Genomic DNA, 22,339 nt, shown 5'->3' on the forward strand with positions numbered 1-22,339 from the left:
TTCCAACTCTCCAATTCTATGCTAAGCTCTGTATTTTTATATTTTGCGTGTTGTTTTGAGATGTTTCCTAAGAAGGCAATGAACTAATGGGGATGATAAGAATTTAAATGCAGGGCGAAGCAGCCAGCCTCAACCTGACCAGCCCTTCCCTTGCTCTTACAGGTCCAGGGAGCAGGAAGCGGCCATCGGGACCCTGCGGACAGCTGGGCTCCCTGGCTGCTCTCAAATACGCCGTGGTTGGGCTCTACCTGTTGGTCTTCCTGATCCTTGTGGGTGTTTTCATCCTCGCAGGTAAGGACCACTGGGGAAAACCACACATCCCCCACCACCTTTTGCAGGTAAAAACAGCGAGAAGTTGCTGGTAGGAATTTAGAGGGCTACTTTGTACTGTGAGACGGAACTCTGGGACCCTCGTACCTACGGGACCGCCTCTCCTGGTATGCCCCGCGGAGGACCTTAAGGTCCACAAACAACAATATTCTGGAGATCCCGAGCCATAAGGTGGCTAGATTGGCCTCTACTAGGGCCAGGGCCTTTTCAGGATTGTCCCCAACTTGTGGAACGCTCTTTCACAGGAGACCAGGGCCCTGTGGGATTTGTCATCTTTCCGCAGGGCCTGCAAGACAGAGCTGTTCCGCCTGGCCTTTGGGTTGGACTTAGTCTGACCCCTGTGTTTTCCTCCCTCATGGCTTGGATTTATGGACTACTTAAAATCAGGCTGCATTTTAAACTTAAATTTTAAATTTTAATACTGTATTTTAATCTGTATTTTAATCAATTGCTTTTTATGTTTTATTGTAATTTTATTGGTGTGAGCCGCCCTGAGCCCGGTTTTGACTGGGGAGGGCAGGGTATAAATAAAATTATTATTATTATTATTATTATTATTATTATTATTATTATTTAGCCCAATAGTGCACTGACTGGCAGCAGCTACATTGATTGATTGATTGCATGATTCCTGTGCACCAACCAGAGGGTTGGTGGTCCGAGTCCACCCAGGGACGGCTGTGGACAGGAATCCTGCATTGCAGGGGGTTGGACTAGATGAGTCTTAGGGTCCCTACCATTTCTACAATTTCGTGATTCTAAGTGTGCACAAAGCCAGTGCTAGATCTTTCTGGATCTCAGTTTCCCCCCTGGCCAAGGTCCATCTCCTTGTGGGTTTGCAAATGCCACCTCCCAGCCTTTTGGGTGTAGCCATGGGAAGACGAAGGCATACAGCAAACACTCGGTGAGTAATCCTTGGCCGGGGGCAGACGTGTCAAACCCAATCCTCGGCATAATGAGCCGAGTGAGGTTTAGTGGGTGGCCGCGAAGTGTCCCAGGGAGACTTTGGGCTCCATCTCTGGGTTTGTGGCTTGGGCAGAGTCCACCAAAGCACGTTCCCAGAATGTCTGCTCGGCTTATGCTGAGTGATTGCTTCTCCTCTGGGAGGACAGATCCCGGCACCAGAACGTCCGAAAGACTGAAGGCTGTAGGGGAGCCAAGCTGGGACAATCCACCCCCACAGATCCAGCCTGTGTTTCTCTCCCGGTGTCTTTCTCCGAAGGCTGTTTCCGAGAGACACAGTTGGGCGTCTGGGTTTGGCTCGTTGTGCTGGAGCAGCTCAGAGGTCAACGCATTGGCAAGTGTGACACCAGAGGTGAGCCAAGATTGTATATCCAAAGGGCACACCGTAGCATCACAGAATCGAAGAGTTGGAAGGGACCCCCCAGGGTCATCCAGTCCAACCCCCTGCAATCTCCATTCTTGTAACTTGAAGCCATTAGCTCGAGTCCTACCCTCCAGAGCAGGAGAAAACAAGATTGCTCCGTCTTCCATGTGAATAGGCCTTGAGATATTTGAAGATGGCTCTTCAATCTCCTCTCAGTCTCCTCTTTTCCAGGCTAAACATACCCAACTCCTTCAACTGTTCCTCATAAGGCTCGGTTTCCAGGCCCTTGATCATCTTGGTCTCACGCCTCTGCACACCTTCCAACTTGTCAACATCCTCCTTAAATTGTGGTGCCCAGAGCTGGACACAGTATTCCAGATGTGGTCTGACCCAGGCAGAATAGAGTGGGACTATGACTTCCCTTGATCTGGACACTAGACTTCTGTTGATGCAGCCTAGGATAGCATTTACCTTATTTTTTTTTGCTGCTACTGCATCGCACTGCTAACTGACGTTCAGTTTGTGGTCCACCAAGAATCATAGAATCATAGAGTTGGAAGAGATCATAAGGGCCATCCAGTCCAACCCCCTGCCAAGCAGGAAACACCATCAAAGCATTCTTGACATATGCCTGTCAAGCCTCTGCTTAAAGACCTCCAAAGAAGGAGACTCCACCACACCCCTTGGAAGCAAATTCCACTGCCGAACAGCTCTTACTGTCAGGAAGTTCTTCCTAATGTTTAGGTGGAATCTTCTTTCTTGAAGTTTGAATCCATTGCTCCGTGTCCGCTTCTCTGGAGCAGCAGAAAACAACCTTTCTCCCTCCTCCATATGACATCCTTTCATATATTTGAACATGGTCATCATATCACCCCTTAACCTTCTCTTCTCCAGGCTAAACATACCCAGCTCCCTAAGCCGTTCCTCATAAGGCATCGTTTCCAGGCCTTTGACCATTTTGGTTGCCCTCTTCTGGACACATTCCAGCTTGTCAGTATCCTTCTTGAACTGTGGTGCCCAGAACTGGACACAGTACTCCAGGTGAGGTCTGACCAGAGCAGAATACAGTGGTACTATTACTTCCCTAGATCTAGACGCTATACTCCTATTGATGCAGCCCAGAATTGCATTGGCTTTTTGAGCTGCTGCATCACACTGCTGACTCATGTCAAGTCTGTGGTCTACCAAGACTCCTAGGTCCTTTTCACATGTACTGCTCTCAAGCCCGGTGTCTCCCATCCTGTATTTGTGCCTTTCATTTTTTTTTGCCCAAGTGTAGTACCTTACATTTCTCCTTGTTAAAATTCATCTTGTTTGCTTTGGCCCAGTTGTCTAATCTGTTAAGGTCATTTTGAAGTGTGATCCTGTCCTCTGGGATATTAGCCACCCCTCCCAATTTGGTGTCGTCTGCAAACTAGATCCTTTTCACATGCACTGCTAGTAAGCCAGGTGTCCCCCGTCTTATATTTGTTTAGCTGGTTATTCCTGCCAAACTGTAGAACCTATCATTTGAAAGGTGATACAATAGTCATCTTCAAATATCTGAAGGGCTGTTCCATGGAAGGTGGAGCAAGCTTGTTTTCTCCTGCTCTTGGGGGCAGGGCGCCAACCAATGGATTCAAGTTGCAAGAAAGGAGATTCCGGACTAAACATCAGGAAGAACTTTCTGATGGTCAGATTTGTTTGACCTTGGAATGGACTTCTTGGAAGGTGGTGGCCTCTCCATCCTTGGGAGCTTCTGTTGTTGTTGTTGAGTCGTTTAGTTGTGTCCGACTCTTCGTGACCCCATGGACCAGAGCACACCAGGCACTCCTGTCTTGCACTGCCTCCCGCAGTTTGGTCAAACTCATGTTCGTAGCTTCGAGAACACTGTCCAACCATCTCGTCCTCTGTCGTCCCCTTCTCCTAAGTGCCCTCCATCTTTCCCAACATCAGGGTCTTTTCCAAGGATTCTTCTCTTCTCATGAGGTGGCCAAAGTATTGGAGCCTCAGCTTCACGATCTGTCCTTCCAGGGAGCACTCAGGGCTGATTTCCTTCAGAATGGATAGGTTTGATCTTCTTGCAGTCCATGGGACTCTCAAGAGTCTCCTCCAGCACCATAATTCAAAAGCATCAATTCTTCGGCGATCAGCCTTCTTTATGGTCCAGCTCTCACTTCCATACATCACTACTGGGAAAACCATAGCTTTAACTATATGGACCTTTATCGGCAAGGTGATGTCTCTGCTTTTTAAGATGCTATCTAGGTTTGTCATTGCTTTTCTCCCAAGAAGCAGGCGTCTTTTAATTTCGTGACTGCTGTCACCATCTGCAGTGATCAAGGAGCCCAAGAAAGTAAAATCTCTCACTGCTTCCATTTCTTCCCCTTCTATTTGCCAGGAGGTGATGGGACCAGTGGCCATGATCTTGGTTTTTTTGATGTTGAGCTTCTAAGCTTCTAAGAACCTCCATTAGAGTCCCTTCCAACTGTCCAATTCCATGAGTCTAAGATTTCATGTGTGGCCTCGCTGCACTCAAAAGCCCCTTTTGCCACATCTGATTCCGATCAGAACAAAGAAGGCGTTTTATTTCCAAGGAGGGGCTGTCATAATGTCAAATGTTTGTTCATTTTTCTCTGAATGGGGGAAAAAAAACCATGGCAATTGTTATGATGGAGGGATGGATCCTGTCCTTGCAGAAGGTGGATGGGGATCATACATCATGCTAACATCTGCCTTCCCACCCACGGCAGAAATCCTTCTCCCTGGGCGGAGGGTGAAATTGAAATGTGCCTGGAATATAAAGCTCCACGATTCCTAGAGGAGAAGCAAGGCGATGAATCACTGGCTAATTAGGCTGACCTTATTTTGGCTGGCTAGTTAAATCTGCAGCATCAACAGCGGAGATCTCTTAGCAGCAACTTCACTCTGACTCTCGGGATGCTGTGCAGGTGCCAAATCTTTCCCTGCCTGCAGAGATGAATGACAGGAGGGCTCCCTGTACCAGTGATAGCTACATTTTCATTCCATTGACGGAAGCAGTGATGCCTCTGAATGCCAGTTCCTGGGACAAGCGAGGACAGAGCAGGTGTTGCTCTCCAGTCCTGCTTGCCAGCTTCTCCCGACCGGGGCATCTGGTTGGCCACTCTGAGAGCAGGATGCTGCCTGAGATCAGGCCCCTTTGGCCTGATCTAGCCGCAGGGGGGGGGGTCCTTCCGAACTTCCTATGGAGCTTCCAGTTTCAGAGGCAGTCTACCTGGATTCCTATGCTTTTCAGGGCATTAAACCAGTGTTTCCCAACCTTGTGCCTCCAGATGTTTTGGGACTACAACTCCCATCATCCCTAGCTAGCAAGGCCAGTGGTCAGGAATGATGGGAATTCTAGCCCCAAAACATCTGGACGCACAAGGTTGGGAAACACTGCATTAAACCACCGTGAGGACAAGATGCTAGACGATGTGGGCCTGATCCAGCTACAGGGCTCTGTGAGGAGGGAAGGGATCTAGCAGCCTTCATATGAGCAAATATAGGTCCTCTTTGTTGAGGAGCAGTAGGCTCCTCCGCACTTACACCTTTTCATAGAATTGTAGAGTTGGAAGGGACCTCAGGGGACATCTAGTCCACCCCCTGCAATGCAGGAATCCTGCCCACAGCTGTTCCTAGTTGGACTCGGACCATGAACCTTCCGGTTAACAGGCAGACACACTGACCCATTTATATGCTAATAGTAACACATTGAACCTTAACTCCATAAAGATCAGGCAACCTTCCAGTCATCCGGTTTAGGGAATCGCCCACTCACAGTGCCTAAGTCTTATCTGGATTGAGCTTCAGTTTGTTGGCTCTCATCCAGTCCATTACCAAGGTAAGACGCTGGTCTAGCACCTCCACCTGCACATACGTTGTCACCTGCAGATGTAGAGAAATAGATCTGAGTGTCATCAGCATACTGGTGACAACGTACAGTGGACGCTTGGGTTGCGAACGTGATCCGTGCGCGAAGCATGTTCACAACCCGCAGCGTTCACAACTTGTTCGCAACCCGTAGCGCCGCATCTGCGCACGCGGGGGTCATGATTCGGTGCTTCTGCACATGTGCGGGCGCTGAAACCCGGAAGTAACCCGTTCCAGGACTTTCGGGTGCGGCGGCGCGGTGTGCAACCCGAAAACACGCAACCTGAAGCGGCCGAGGTATGACTGTACTCGAAACCTCCGGATGACCCCACCCAGAGGTTTCTTGTAGATGCTAAACAACGTAGGGGATGGGATTGAGCCCTGAGGAACCCCAAATTGATGGCTCCATCGTGCCAAAGAGCATCACCCTCTGGAAACGACCGTTCAAGTAGGACCGGAACCACCACACAGCAGTGCCACCCACCCCCAAGTCGGACAGTCACTCCAGATGGATGCGACTATAAATGGTTTCGAAAGCCGCTGAGAGGTCAAGGAGAATGAACAAGGACACAATTCCCCAGTCTCTCTCCTGACAGAGGTCATCCTACGGGGCCACCAAGGCAGATTCTGTGCCGAAATTCCCGTGATTCACCCTTGCAAAACAGGAAGATGAAGATCAGTGATTTATACTGCTAGGAACCAGGCGAGTTTTTAATATCCTCTGCCTGCAAGGGGCTTGAGAGCGGCTCTCAGCTGCGGCAATGAAGCACATTTAACAGCTCTTGCCTAATCCAATGACAGTCCAGGCTAAAAAGTCCTCCAGCTGGGAAGGAAAGGGCAGCTGGCAAAAGCCCAAGGAACATGAAATGTCTCCCATAGTGATCCAGAGACCGATTTATTGGGACCGCGTGGTTTGACCCTCTGAAAGATAACGCAGGCTGCATAGCTTAGGCCAGCTGGACTCAAAACCACCCTTGACGGGCAGCCAAGAGACAGTTGCAACAGGCCACCGACTAAAGAAGAACCAGCCACCTGCCCCGAGGAGCTTACATACGTGACCCAGAACCATGAGAAAATATTGAGCAGCTCTGCTGGGGTTCTCGGCCGAAGCAAAACAAAACTCTGCGAGAAATCCAAAATATGCAAGCTTAATCAGTTGAAATGTGGATTCATTTGGATTGCAGGCAGATAGCCACAAAGAGATGTACACTCTGTGAGAAGGTTAAGGGGTGATACGATAGCCAAGAAGATTCCACCTAAACATTAGGAAGAACTTCCTGACAGTAAGAGCTGTTCGGCAGTGGAATTTGCTACCAAGGAGTGTGGTGGAGTCTCCTTCTTTGGAGATCTTTAAGCGGAGGCTTGACAGGCATATGTCAAGAATGCTTTGATGGTGTTTCCTGCTTGGCAGGGGGTTGGACTGGATGGCCCTTGTGGTCTCTTCCAACTCTATGATTCTATGATTCTTTCTAGAGTTGCTATCAGTCCTGTATAATACAGGATTGTCCCAAATTTCAATGTAAAATGCTATGTCCTGTATTGATATAGTTTTGTCCTGTATTTCAGGTCTTCTCTCTCTCTCTCTCTCTCTCTCTCTCTCTCTCTCTCTCTCTCTCTCTCTCTCTCTCTCTCTCTCTCTCTCTCCCAAGTCAGGGATTCTCTCCAAATGCCTGTGTTTGAAAGGCTGTATGAATGGTCATGTATTTAAACTCTGGGTAGCCAAGCACAGACAGATTCACATATTCATGGTTGTGCATCTCTTAGCCTGCAATAGATTGCAATGGATTGCTTTGAAGTCACTTCAGCAAAAAAAAAAAAATCACCCCCAGCTTCCCTGCTCTGCCCTGTATTTTGCCAGAAAAAAGATAGCAACCTAATTTCTTTGTACTGTTCAGGTCGCTTTACTCCAAAAAGGGTATTTTAGAGCTGGAAATGGCTCAGGAAAGGGCAGCCAGAATGATCAAGGGCAGCGGTCAGGAAACTTTTTCAGCCAGGGGCCGGTCCACTGTCCTTCAGACTTTGGGGGGGGGGCTGGACTATACTTTGGGGGGGAAATAATAATGAACGAATTCCTATGCCCAACAAATAACCCAGAGATGCATTTTAAATAAAAGCACACATTCTACTCATGTAAAAACAGGCTGATTCCCGGACTGTCCGCAGGCCGAATTTAGAAGGCAGTTGGGCTGGATCCAGCCCCCGGGCTTTAGTTTGCCTACCAAGGTCAAGGGGGTGGAGCCATTGGTTCGAGTCCTACCCTCCAGAGCAGGAGAAAACAAGCTTGCTCCATCTTCCATGGGACAGCCCTTGAGATATTTGAAGATGGCTCTCAGTCTCCTCTTTCCCAGGCTAAATATACCCAACTCCTTCAACCGTTCCTCATAAGGCTTAGTTTCCAGACCCTTGATCACCTTGGTTGCCCTCCTCTGCACACTTCCCAGCTTGTCCACATCCTTTTAAACCGGGGTACCCAGAACCTTTACAAGTTCATTGTCACATTTGCATCAATCCCTCCAGTCGCTTTGATCCCCCTTCCCAGAAAGATCTCAGAGAGAGAGAGAGCACAGAAAGAAAGTTCCCACTTTCCCCACAGTGGTCTAAATAGAAGCATAGAATGGTAGAGTTGGAAGGTACCCGAAGGGTCATCCATCCCAACCCCTTGCAATGTTCATTTTGTATTTTTAGGCTGTGTACCACCCTGAGATCTTTGGATGAAGAGTGGTATGCAAATTCAGATGATAGTGATGGTGATGATGGAATCTCAGTTTAAAAGACTGCAGTGAGTTTGGCCACTGCTAAGATGCACCCCCCCCCAAACAGCCCAGTAAACCTTTTTTTGCATTCAGACCAGATGCAACCCTCATGGCCCAGGAACTGCCCTATGGAAGATAGTAACAGATAATTCTTGCCATTTTTTCCTGGAGTTCGGAACAATAAAGCCCAAACCCTCTGTTACGTTCCTGCGCCTTTCATGTTTGTTTCCATTGGAACCCCTCGATATACTTTGGACGGTCCACAAAAACACGGGATACAGTTCCATTTCCTCCTCTGCTGAGAGGCCTTTAAAAGATCTCCTGAAATTAAATGCAAAGTGGAACCGTACACAGAGAAAAATCTACAGGATTTAGTCTCCTGACTTACAGAAATGCAGTGGACGTTCTGGGGCCCCCTCTGGAAAAAGGAAAAAAAAGAGCCACGCATGAACAGAATTTGGGGGCAAACACATGTCTTGTTAGCCAGGGTTGTTGTTTTTCTACATCTGGGAGACTGAAAACATTTTGAGAGGATTAGAAAACGAATCTTGGTGCACAGTTCTTTCAAAACTGAACCCAACACAGGCCTTGGGGGAGAAAGGTCCGTAGTTTAGTGGCAAAGCACATCTCTGTGTGCACAACACCCCAGATGCAAAATAAAAAAAATTCCTTCAGTAGCACCTTAAAGACCAACTAAGTTTTTATTTTGGTATGAGCTTTCGTGTGCATGCACACTTCTTCAGATACAGTGAAATGGAAGTTGCACCCCAGATGCAGTCTGCAACAGGGATGGAAGAAAAGTTCATTTGCTTCTCATTGCAAAGCAAACTGTCCCAATTTGTACCTCCCGGGTTAATACATAGGTCAATACAATTCTGTTTTGGATTTCACACATTGTAATGCAGCTCTCTGCTCAAAAAGAGGCACCAAAATGCAAATTTTGGAAAGAAAGAAAGGAAGGAAGTTGATATTATTAGTACAATGGGAGTCTAAGAAACCGGCCAGATATCACCATGATCCCAATAAAGCTTTTCATAAACAGCTTCAAGAGATGGTCTTCATTGTCCAGCCTCCTTCTTGGAGCCCATTGTTTGGACACAGCAATGATATTTAGTTTAAGTTCACAACATTTTACTGGCTGTTACATAGATTCCCATATCGGGGGAGAGCTGGTTGTGCAAAGGGCTTGGCTTCCCAAAACTCAATTAAGCTGAACAGGATTTGATTAATTTTTAAGCCAAACGGGGTCCCAACAGTGGATCAAACTACCCCAAAGAATGCTTTCTCAGAGAAGTCTCTCCCACCTCTTTGAAAACGCAATGTGCCACTTCATAAATGGCTTTCCTAGCAGAACGTTTATGAATGTTAAGAGGGAGGAGCTCCGAAGGAAAAGCTGCCCATGCCACCCTCTTGGCTCTGGTGAAGCTGGAGCCATGGGGTTTCTCTCTTGTCTCCTGCCTCCATCGTGCAGTCGGTCTCCAGCCTTTTCATCGCTTGATTCATGGGGGTGCTTTTCTCAACTTGGGATCATAGAATCAGAATGGTAGAGATGGAAGGGGCACCCCAGGGGCACCGAGTGCAAGGCAGAAATCCCTGCAATGCAGAAATCACCGCAAAACAGTCTCTGGCAGATCCAAACCTCCAAAGAAGGAGAGTCCACCACCTTCCAAAATGGTCTGCTCCTCTGCCAAGCAGCACTCACCATCAGAAAATTCTTCCTAATGTTTAATCGGAATCTCCTTCCTTGCCCTTGGAATACATTGGTTCGGCAGCAGGCAGCATCTTCCACATGGCAACCCTTCAGAGATATGAAGTTGACTATCCCATCCCCTCTCAGTCTTCTCTTCTCCAGGCTAAACAGACCCAACCCTCCAGTGGCATAGCGTGGGTTGCTGGTGCCCAGGGCGAGGCAAGTGTTGCACCTCCCTGGTGGGCTGGGCAGCTGGGCTGGGGTGTGTGCCTGGAGCCCTGCATGGAGGGTGAATGGAGTCTACCTCCAACAGGCTCCTTGCCCTCTGTCTCCATCCACCCGCCCACTAGACCAACCCGCCTGCCACCAGGGCTCCGTGCCTGTTGTGGTGGCACCTAATTGCACCCCCTCAAAAATTGTGTGCCCGGGGCCATGGACCCCCCCCCATGCTACATTTCTGAATTCAACAATTATTCTTAACAAATCTTCTTTGGCGATCCCTCTTGGCGAGTAAGATTGTTTTCCGTAAACACAGTTTTAACCAGGCACCCCCAAACTTCGGCTCTCCAGATGTTTTGGACTACAATTCCCATCTTCCCCGACCACTGGTCCTGTTAGCTAGGGATCATGGGAGTTGTAGGCAAAAGCATCTGGAGGGCTGCAGTTTGGGGGTGCCTGGTTTTAACAGTGAGTCCGTAAGTAACTGTGGAGGCCAATTCTGGATGCACACGTCCTTCCACAGTGGGGACATTGGTTTCTGGGCGGGAGTTGATCACAGTGAGGTTTTCCAAGCATGGTTTCCTCTTAGCATGTTTCTCCCTTGTGTCCTGAGTTTGAGTCTTCAAAGCCCATGACACCTTTGGTAAAGGCTGTTCTCCAACTGGAGCGCTTACAGGCCAGTGTTTCTGAAATGTACTCGGAGTCGAGAGTGAATTTCATGCTCTTTATTCAGCTCATAGTCATCAAGGAGAAGAGGAGAAGAATCGCTCTTTTCCCAAAACCATCTGCTTATATACATTATTTACACAATGTGCCTTGCGTGATTGGCTACTTCAGGGCTACACCTGTGGGCCAATTATATTGTGGATTGACTTCTGCCTGCAGCCTGATTGGCTGCTTCTACAGGCCAATCAGGTAGCAGATTCACTTCCACCTGGAGTTGGATTGGGTAGCTCCCGCTGATTCTGAATCCTATTGTTCTAGGATTCAGCTCAGTACATAACAGTTTCCCAGTTGTCAGTGTTTATACTACATTTTTGCATAGTCAATGAAGCAGAAGTAACTATGCAAAAGCCTTTGACTGTGTCGACCACAGCAAACTATGGCAAGTTCTTAAAGAAATGGGAGTGCCTGATCACCTCATCTGTCTCCTGAGAAATCTCTATGTGGGACAAGAAGCTACAGTTAGAACTGGATATGGAACAACTGATTGGTTCAAAATTGGGAAAGGAGTACGACAAGGTTGTATATTGTCTCCCTGCTTATTTAACTTATATGCAGAATTCATCATGCGAAAGGCTGGACTAGATGAATCCCAAGCCGGAATTAAGATTGCTGGAAGAAATATCAACAACCTCAGATATGCAGATGACACAACCTTGATGGCAGAAAGCGAGGAGGAATTAAAGAACCTTTTAATGAGGGTGAAAGAGGAGAGCGCAAAATATGGTCTGAAGCTCAACATCAAAAAAACCAAGATCATGGCCACTGGTCCCATCACCTCCTGGCAAATAGAAGGGGAAGAAATGGAGGCAGTGAGAGATTTTACTTTCTTGGGCTCCTTGATCACTGCAGATGGTGACAGCAGTCACGAAATTAAAAGACGCCTGCTTCTTGGGAGAAAAGCAATGACAAACCTAGACAGCATCTTAAAAAGCAGAGACATCACCTTGCCGACAAAGGTCCGTATAGTTAAAGCTATGGTTTTCCCAGTAGTGATGTATGGAAGTGAGAGTTGGACCATAAAGAAGGCTGATCGCCGAAGAATTGATGCTTTTGAATTATGGTGCTGGAGGAGACTCTTGAGAGTCCCATGGACTGCAAGAAGATCAAACCTATCCATTCTTAAGGAAATCAGCCCTGAGTGCTCCCTGGAAGGACAGATCGTGAAGCTGAGGCTCCAATACTTTGGCCACCTCATGAGAAGAGAAGAATCCTTGGAAAGACCCTGATGTTGGGAAAGATTGAGGGCACTAGGAGAAGGGGACGACAGAGGACAAGATGGTTGGACAGTGTTCTCGAAGCTACGAACATGAGTTTGACCAAACTGCGGGAGGCAGTGCAAGACAGGAGTGCCTGGCGTGCTATGGTCCATGGGGTCACGAAGAGTCGGACACGACTAAACGACTAAACAACAAAACAACTACATTTTTAAAGATTTGCCTTGAAAGAGTCTTTAAACCTCTTTTGTTGACCACCAGCATTACGCTTTCCATCTTTAAGTTCAGAATAGAGTAGTTTCTTTGGAAGACGACCATCAGGCATCCGCACAACATGCCCAGTCCAACGAAGTGGATGTTGAAGAATCATTGCTTCGACACTGGTGATCATTGCTTCTTCCAGTACACTGGCATTAGTTTGCCTGTCTACAATTTTTCGGAGACACCATTGATGGAATCTTTTGAGGAGTTGGAGATGGCATTTATAAGTGGTCCACGTTTCACAAATACTGAGGTGGTGGCTCAGGAAGTTTTCTGTAGAGTCTAGACCATAAGAACCTATGAAAGGCCCTGCAGCTGAATGAGGCCAAAGGCCTAACTAGGCCTGCATACTGGGATATCTGCAAGCAGGACCTGAGCACAGCCACTCTCTTGGACTCGTAATCTGGTGAACCAAGTTCGCTTCCCCGCTCCTCCACATGCAGCTGCTGGGTGACCTTGGGCTAGTCACACTTCTCTGAAGTCTCTCTGCCTCACTCACCTCACAGAGTGTTTGTTGTGGGTGAAGAAGGGAAAAGGAGATTGTTAGACGCTTTGAGACTCCTTAGGGTAGTGAAAGGCGGGATATCAAGTCCAAACCTCCTCCTCCTCCTCCTCCTCCTCCTCCTCCTCCTCCTCCTCCTCCTCCTCTCATAGTGGAGGCTGAACATTCTGTTCTCCATGATCTTCAACTTATATATTGCATTCATGAATTAATTCCTATGCCTGTTGTTGTTTAGTCGTTTACTCGTGTCTGACTCTTCATGACCCCATGGACCAGAGCATGCCAGGCACTCCTGTCTTGCACTGCCTCCCGCAGTTTGGTCAGACTCAAGTTGGTGGCTTCGAGAACACTGTCCAACCATCTCGTCCTCTGTCGTCCCCTTCTCCTTGTGCCCTCCATCTTTCCCAACATCAAGGTCTTTTCCAGGGAGTCTTCTCTTCTCATTGGAGCCTCAGCTTCACGATCTGTCCTTCCAGTGAGCACTCAGGGCTGATTTCCTTCAGAATGGATAGGTTTGATCTTCTTGCAGTCCATGGGACTCTCAAGAGTCTCCTCCAGCACCATAATTCAAAAGCATCAATTCTTCGGCGATCAGCCTTCTTTATGGTCCAGCTCTCACTTCCATACATCACTACTGGGAAAACCATAGCTTTAACTATACGGACCTTTGTAGGCAAGGTGATGTCTCTGCTTTTTAAGATGCTGTCTAGGTTTGTCATTGCTTTTCTCCCAAGAAGCAGGCGTCTTTTAATTTCGTGACTGCTGTCACCATCTGCAGTTATCATGGAGCCCAAGAAAGTCAAATCTCTCACTGCCTCCATTTCTTCCCCTTCTATTTGCCAGGAGGTGATGGGACCAGTGGCCATGATTCTGGTTTTTTTTGGTGTTGAGCTTCAGACCATATTTTGTGCTCTCCTCTTTCACCCTCATTAAAAGGTTCTTTAATTTCTCCTCACTTTCAAGGTTGTGTCATCTGCATGTCTGAGGTTGTTGATATTTCTTCTGGCAATCTTAATTCCAGTTTGGAATTCATCCAGTCCAGCTTTTCGCATGATGAATTCTGCATATAAATAAGCAGGGAGACAATATACAGCCTTGTCGTACTCCTTTCCCAATTTTGAACCAATCAGTTGTTCCATATCCAGTTCTAACTGTAGCCTCTTGTCCCACACAGAGATTTCTCAGGGGTGATTAATTCCTATAGAATGCCTTAAAATGATTTAACAATGAAAACCATTGCAGCCATTCCAAAAAGCAAAATTATTCCAATTATAAAAACAATTTCAGATTTGAGGCAGGCATTAAAAAGACACCATCGTTTTCAACCACAAAAACATGGCAGAAATGTGTTCAGCAGCTGGATTTCAGAAACAGGCTCCGTTATATCCCCGCAGTGCTTTGATTTACATGGGTTTAAAATGCAAAACTGCACACATATAGATTTTCTTTTTTCTTTTTCTTTTTCAAATCAAGATTGGCAAAATTATCTTTGCTTTAACATGCCAGGAATGTTGAAGGAGTTTTAAAGCATGGAATGCCCACAGGCTGCCAGGAGAAAAGAAAGGTTAATTGTGCAACTCACAGCTGAACAGGGCCGGTGCTAGGGTTTTTGGCGCCCTAGGCGAGATCACCTTCTGGCACCCCCGGCCAATCATATTTCAAACATGGGTGAAATATGGTCTGAGTGAGTGGGGGAGAAGGAAGGAGAGAGCAAGAAGAGGACCGAGGGCCCCGCAGAGCCTCGGGGTGGCCACCAAGAGCTACGGCGAGGCTCCCGTCCCTCGCCCGGTGGCCGGGAGGAGGCGGCTCTGAGGCGCCCTCCGCTTCCCAGCTGGGGCAGGAGAAGAGGGGAGGAACTCCCGCCAGCCAGAGCCCAAACTTTCCCCGACATGTGTCCTTGGGCGAGGCACGCGACCAGCGGCAGGAGCGCGGAGGAGAAGAGAACCGCCCGCTCACCCTGGACCCGCCGGTGCCCGCTCTCGCCCCTGGCAGCAGCATGAGCCAGTGGCGCTGCGTGGCCAAGGAGAGGCAGCCAGGGAAGGGCTGCACGCTGCGCCTCTGCCTGCTCTCCGCCACCCTCCTCCTCTGCCTGCTGCAACTGGGGTTCCGGCGCTCCTGGCTGGGACGCCGCCGAGCCCGAGCCCGCCAAGGAGGTGCGCAAGCCGCCTCTCCCGCCGCGGCGGGTGGTGGGTGGCGGGGGCAGGCGGGGGGGAGGCTAGCCAGTGCCCCCTCCATTTCGGCGCCCTAGGCAGCTGCCTAGTTCGCCTAAATGGACGCACCGGCCCTGCAGCTGAAGTAATATTCTGATACACACCACCCCAGTCTCCAAGCAATGGGAGACTCCAGGGTTCCAGACATTTACCCAGGGTTCAGTTTCCTTGGAATGAGGGTCAGTGGAGACTAGGATACATGGTTTTGTTTACAAGCTGAGCATAAGATGGAGGGGCTCAGAAGTTTATCATCCCAACAGATCTGACTTCTCCATTAGTCTCACCTTTGGATCCTGCACAGAGCAAGCAGGTCTCTGCGTCTACAGCGTCCAGCCTGTTTCCACCTCTGCTCACACCCCAAAACTTGTTCTCCCACCTGGCAGGAGGTGAGGGGGTAGAGGAATGACCCACTCATTAGTCTGGAGAGCCCCGTCACTTAGTGGTAGATCTTACAACCTGGGCCATTCTTTTGGAGATGCTGACGAGGGCCTTTAAGTAGCCAGCTGAGGTCATTGTCTCACAAATAAACTTGTCTGACCACTTCAGCAACAGAATCTTCTATTATATTCTAACTCTCACTGGGCACAGGACCCTGAGAATCGGAAGGGAACTCCGGGCCTTATCCAGGCTGACCCTTTCCAAACCCACAACAATACATTGCTGCCTAAAGACCCTCCCCTCCCAGCAAGACCATAAAGTTCAGAGCCTAAAATTACCACACAGGCTTCATTTTTATAATCATTTAGAATGAAAAATCACCCTCTGGGGTTGGAATTCACACCCAGGTCTCAGATTCGGAAGAGATTACATGCTGAGGGTTCAAAAAAAGCAGAGGTTCTTCTCAGTGATCTCAGAAGTCAAGATGAAGGTAGAAAGTCTACCTGGACTTGCCACTATTCCACCGGGAAGTTGACAAATTGAGGCACTGTTTTGGTGGTGCGCGAAGCAAGCGCATTCATGCTTCTGTGCTGAGCCAAGGCCCCCTCTGGAGAATTCCTGGCTGCATCTCCAGCAAGCAACTGAGCCAGGCAGATCGAACACACGCTTCGATGGATAAGAAACAAAACAAAACGCCCATTCTTGGAAAGGGAGGCCCAGGTTGGCCTCTGAATCGTGCGTCCCTAGTAAACAGCCAAAAGCAAGGCTGCCAGTCTGAGTGAGCTCATCTGTTTTTGCCAGGGAGGAAAATGTGAGAGCAAAGGTGTTTGACCACAAGCTGAGGCAAGAGCAGGAAGAACATAAGAAAGTCATAAAATCCTAGAACTGGAGAGTTGGAAGGGATCCGAAGGGTCATCCAGTCCAGCCCCCTGCAATGCAGGAATCTCAGCTAAAGCATCCATGACAGGTGGCCCTCCTCCTCCTCCTCCTCCTCCTCCTCCTCCTCCTCCTCCTCCTCCTCCTCCTCCTTCTCCAAGACATCCAGGGAAGGAGAGTCCACAACCACCCAAGAGAAATATTCCATTGTCAAACAGCTCTTTCTGTTAGAAATCTCCTTTCTTGTAACTCAAAGCTGTTGGTTCGAGTCCTACCATCCAGAGCAGGAGAAAACAAGCTTGCTCCACTTTCCATGTGACAGCCCATGAGATATTTGAAGATGTCTCCTCTTTTCCAGGCTAAATAGCCCCAGCTCCTTCAACCGTTCCTCATAAGGCTTGGTTTCCAGACCCTGGATCATCTCCTTGTATGAGGCCAACAGCCCACCTAGTTCAGCATCCTATTCTCACGGTGGCCAACTAAACGCCTCAATGGAAAAACCCCAAACAGCACCTGAGCACGAGAATCCTCTCTTTTCCTGCGGTTCCCAGCAACTGGAATGCAGAAGCACCAATGCCTCCAACCGTGGAGGTGGAACTCCCTGCCACAGGAGGTAGTGAAGGCCACCAACCAGGGTGGCTTTAAAAGAGGATTGGGCAACTGTGTTGAGGAGGAGAGGGCTTTCAATGGCTACTAGCCCAGATGGCTCTGCTCTGCCTCCAATGTCAGAGGCAGCTTGACATGAGTCAGCAGTGTGATGTAGCAGCTAAAAAAGCCAATGCAATTCTGGGCTGCATCAATAGGAGTATAGCATCTAGATCAAGGGAAGTAATAGTACCACTGTATTCTGCTCTGGTCAGACCTCACCTGGAGTACTGTGTCCAGTTCTGGGCACCACAGTTCAAGAAGGATACTGACAAGCTGGAACGTGTCCAGAGGAGGGCAACCAAAATGGTCAAAGGCCTGGAAACGATGCCTTATGAGGAACGTCTTAGGGAGCTGGGTATGTTTAGCCTGGAGAAGAGAAGGTTAAGGGGTGATATGATAGCCATGTTCAAATATATAAAAGGATGTCATATGGAGGAGGGAGAAAGGTTGTTTTCTGCTGCTCCAGAGAAGCGGACACGGAGCAATGGATTCAAGAAAGAAGATTCCACCTAAACATTAGGAAGAACTTCCTGACAGTAAGAGCTGTTCAGCAGTGGAATTTGCTGCCAAGGAGTGTGGTGGAGTCTCCTTCTTTGGAGGTCTTTAAGCAGAGGCTTGGCAGGCATATGTCAAGAATGCTTTGATGGTGTTTCCTGCTTGGCAGGGGGTTGGACTGGATGGCCCTTGTGGTCTCTTCCAACTCTATGATTCTATGATTCTGAATTCCAGTTGCTGGAGACAGCAGGAGGGGAGAGGGTTGCTCTGTTGCTCTTGTGCTCGAATCCTGAACACTGGTATTCGGAAGCATGGGTGCCTCTGAGCATAATGTCTAGTAGCCATCGACGGAGCCTTGTCCTCTGTGAAGGGGGAATTAATAATAATAATAATAATAATAATAATAATAATAATATATTTATACCATGCCCAATCTGGGCGGCTCCCAACGGAATATTAAAAACACGATCATTAAAAACGTCCCTAAACAGGGCTGCCTTCAGATGTCTCCTAAAGGTCAGATAGTTGCTTATCTCCTTGACATCTGATGAAAGGGCGTTCCACAGGTGGGAGACACCACTGAGAAGGCCCTCTGCCTGGTCCCCTGTAACCTCATTTCTCACAGGGAGGGAACTGCCAAAAGGCCCTCAGAGCGGGACCTCAGTGTCCGCGCTGAACGATGGGGGTGGAGACGCTCCTTCGGGTATACTGGGCCAAGGCCATTTAGGGCTTTCAAGGTCAGCACCAACACTTTGAATTGTGCTCAGAAATTCTGCAGGAAAGGCTTCAGAGCTCTAGTGTAGGCATCTTCGTGGTCCTTAGGCTTCAGCCATGGATCATAGGCAACAGGATTTGCGAATCCAGACTGTTCTGAATCTTTTCAGAATAACCCCATTGCCAGGTGTGAGGTCCAAGTGGAAAAACAACACGGACCAAGGGATTCCTCCAGCAGACTTGGTAAGAAGGGACCAGGAGAGGTTTTAAAAAATAAACAGACTAGTAGAACAGTATGTCCAAAACCACGAAACTTGCAAAACGATCCCCTCCCCCGGCATCCCCCAAGGGCATCAGCCTCTCTCTTTGCTGGGCTAGCCAGCCTGCAAGCCCATTTGCAAATGACCCAGTCGGCATGGTATGTGTTTGTGCAAGCTGAAATATCACAACCACTGTGGTTACTGCACCCTGTAATTGACATCTGCAAGCAGTCAAGGCAATGCTGGTCGACTGGCTGCTTTTGATACCTGGGAGCTGAGTTACTCCTTTTCCTGCATCAAATGTTTAATAAAAACTTTTTTTAAAGAAAACCTACAGGTGCACACATTGTATTCCTGTTGGCTCAGTCAGAAAAAGCAGGCAGCTAGGATGAGAAGGGACAGGCACTAAACCAGCCACCCCCAAACTGCGGCCCTCCAGATGTTTTGGTCTACAACTCCCATGATCCCTAGCTAACAGGACCAGTGGTCAGGGATGATGGGAATTGTAGTCCAAAAAATCTGGAGGGCCAAAGTTTGGGGGTGCCTGCATTAAGCTTACACTGTAAACCTTCCCACGGTATCTCAATGAAGGTTGGTAGTATATAAATCTAAGAAGTAATACTAAAGGTAAAGTAAAGGTAAAGGGACCCCTGACCATTAGGTCCAGTCGTGACCGACTCTGGGGTTGCGCGCTCATCTCGCATTATTGGCCGAGGGAGCCGGCGTATAGCTTCCAGGTCATGTGGCCAGCATGACAAAGCCGCTTCTGGCAAACCAGAGCAGCACATGGAAACGCCGTTTACCTTCCCGCTGTAGCGGTTCCTATTTATCTACTTGCATTTTGACATGCTTTCAAACTGCTAGGTTGGCAGGAGCTGGGACCAAGCAACGGGAGCTCACCCCATCACAGGGATTCGAACCGCCGACCTTCTGATCGGCAAGCCCTAGGCTCAGTGGTTTAACCACAGCGCCACCTGGGTCCCAAGAAGTAATACTATTATGTATTTATTTCATTAAATTTATATACCGCTTGATGGTAAAAAAAAACCAAAAACAAACCTCAAGGTGGTTTACAAAAAAAGAGAGACAAAACAGTGAAATTATCCATAATCAAAGTTAACAAGAATTTATAACTTCCAGAAAGTTAATATAACAGACCAAAAACAGATTAAAACTCGCATGCATTTTCTGAACATCTGGGTAGGCTTATTCAAACAAGAATGTTTTTATCAGGCTCTAAAAAGAGTAGAGGGAAGGCACCTGCCTGTCATCAAGAGGCAGGGAGTTCCAAAGTGTAGGATATTGAGTTCTTGCAAACGCCGAACAGGTGTTACGTGACACCTGCAACTTCGGCCAATCGATTAGTCAACCACTTTAGCACCATCTGGGATCGGTTTGACCCAAAGGGGCCAGCAGAATGGATCCCAGCTGGTTCTGATCTGGCTGCTGCCTCTGGCCAGCCTCGCCCGACCCTCTTTCCTCTGGACTTGACAGCCACCCGGGTCTGCTTTCCATCACAGCAACATCACAGCCAGCTCTCGCTATCATGGCTTGGAGGCGGAGGGCTGGGGAAATGTTCTGCTCCATTTCGTCCCTGCCAAATCTAATTGTAGTCGTGTGGAAGCAATTGAACCGGGCCATGGATTTTATTAGAGAGCAAACGGAGGAAACTGAGTGGGTGTGATTTGTTTTCTTGTTCCCTGACCCATCTCATTTTCTCTTGAAGTTGACTTGCTGATAAAGGGATGAAATGAAAACTCATTTCACCCAGCTTCGTTGAATGTCCACGTTAGGAGAGAGGGAGAAAAAAAATCTTTCCTTTCTCCACTTTCTCCCTGCCCTGCATAATATTAAAGACATTCTATGATCCTGCCGCGTACTTTTCTCTAAACCAAGAGGTCCCAAATGCTTCAGCCTTTCTTCCTGGTGATAATAACTCTGTACATGCTCTGCCTTCTTAAGCAGAATCCCTCTGATGAAAGGAAAGCAACTCCGAGCTGCTGCAGAGAGACTTTTCCACCCGTCTTTCTATCCCGAACCCAAACCCCAGAGGTGCAATGCATGCCAAATGTTTGGACCAGGAAATGAACCAGCCTTGTTACTGCCAGTGGGGGTCCCATTATCAAACAGGTTCCACTAACTTGTCTGGAGCCAGAAATCTACTTTATGTGCCTCTACAAATAGACTTTATTCCTGATTTTTTTTTAAGGCTTTTCTTTTTTTTAATGCTTGTCTCCTGATTTTTTTTTAAGGCTTTTCTTTTTTTTAATGCTTGTCTCCTTTCTGGTCCTGTCCCAGCAAACACTCTGTCAGCTAAACCACCCAAAATTCTTCCAGCCCTGTAGCTCTGCGCCAGGAAGTGTGGAAATTGTGAGACAAATTGACATGCTGTGTTTGCAGGCTCAAAGAGAGCACTTTTCATTTTATTTTATTTTTTAAAAAAATGCATTTGGAGAGGTGTTTTTGTTTCTTCAAAAGCTCCACCTCATTGCCTGTGCCCTGCCTTGAGACCCGGAGGAACCTCAAAGAACACACCCAGAGAGCTCCTCCTTGCTTTGGCCTCCTGCAGATATGATGGCAGAAAGAGATGAGATGTGACTGATGGTTGTGCAAGGACCAGCCACGTGGAGATCTTGCAGAGTGCGCAACATTTACCCCCTTCCCCTCCCTTTCTTGCAAAGCTGGGGCTCCTTGCCCTGGCAAAGATCAGGAAGAAAAACTGCGTGGAACTAGAAGGCGATCTCATGTTTTTAGTCAAATGTTAAGCGGGATAAGGACAGGCGAATGCAAGAAGTGTCCTAGAATCATAAAATCATAGAATCGTAGAGTTGGAAGAGACCACAAGGGCCATCCAGTCCAACCCCCTGCCGAGCAGGAAACACCATCAAAGCATTCTTGACATATGGCTGTCAAGACCTCCAAAGAAGGAGACTCCACCACACTCCTTGGTAGCAAATTCCACTGCCAAACAGCTCTTACTGTCAGGAAGTTCTTCCTAATGTTTAGGTGGAATCTTCTTTCTTGAAGTTTGAATCCATTGCTCCGTGTCCGCTTCTCTGGAGCAGCACAAAACAACCTTTCTCCCTCCTCTATATGACATCCTTTTATATATTTGAACATGGCTATCATATCAGCCCTTAACCTTCTCTTCTCCAGGCTAAACATACCCAGCTCCCTAAGCCGTTCCTCATAAGGCATCGTTTCCAGGCCTTTGACCATTTTGGTTGCCCTCTTCTGGACACGTTCTTTGCACCCCGCACCCAGTCCTGCAGCTGGGTCAAGCCACCCAGGGCCGTCTTTAGCATATGCGGCGCCAAGGTGAAAAGATCCGCCCAGCACCCCCAAATGTTCATCTTGCTGCTGCTGCCGCCGCCTCCTCCCGAGTAGTAATAAATGCTACTTTCACGGAGGGGAGATTGGGGGTGTGGGGTGAGAGAGGGAGGGAGGCTTGGGAAAGAAGCTACATGCCTGCCAGCCATACAGTTGGCGGGGCGCAGCTTCCATCCTAAGCCTCTTCAAGGATCGCTCTCCTCCCGCGGAGGCTTGGTAGGCAAGCTGCGCGCCCGCCAGCCATATGGTTGGCGAGGCCAGCCGACGGGCCTGCAGGGAAAGGGGAGGCCGCCGGCAAGGCCGCCGGCAAAGCCGCGCAGCTCCCCCACTCGCTGGGGCGCCCATGAGAGCCTGGCGCCCTGGTGCAATGAACCACTAAGCCCTATGGGAAAGACGGCTCTGAAGCCACCATGGCCAAAGTGGCAAGCCAGGTGCCCTCAAGGGAAGCCCACAAGTAGGACCTGAGCACAGCTGCAGCCCTCTAAGAAGAGCAGAAGAAAAGCCTGGTGGATCAGGCCCCTGGCCTATCTAGT

The 22,339-nt window shown here is 48.5% G+C and overlaps 1 protein-coding gene across 3 annotated transcripts in view; it reads left to right on the plus strand.

Annotated features, from left to right (window-relative positions):
- SCARA5 (scavenger receptor class A member 5) overlaps positions 1-22,339 on the plus strand; it is a 95,527-nt gene that overhangs the window by 23,306 nt on the left and 49,882 nt on the right. For all 3 annotated transcript variants that reach the window (XM_035110732.3, XM_088666982.1, XM_088666983.1), the window contains exon 3: positions 163-291. In XM_035110732.3, the coding sequence (XP_034966623.1) occupies positions 163-291 (129 nt within the window). The remainder of the gene's footprint in view (positions 1-162; positions 292-22,339) is intronic.

Source organism: Zootoca vivipara, chromosome 3 (assembly GCF_965207765.1).
Source record: "Zootoca vivipara chromosome 3, rZooViv2.hap1.1, whole genome shotgun sequence".
NCBI classification, from domain to species: domain Eukaryota; kingdom Metazoa; phylum Chordata; class Lepidosauria; order Squamata; family Lacertidae; genus Zootoca; species Zootoca vivipara.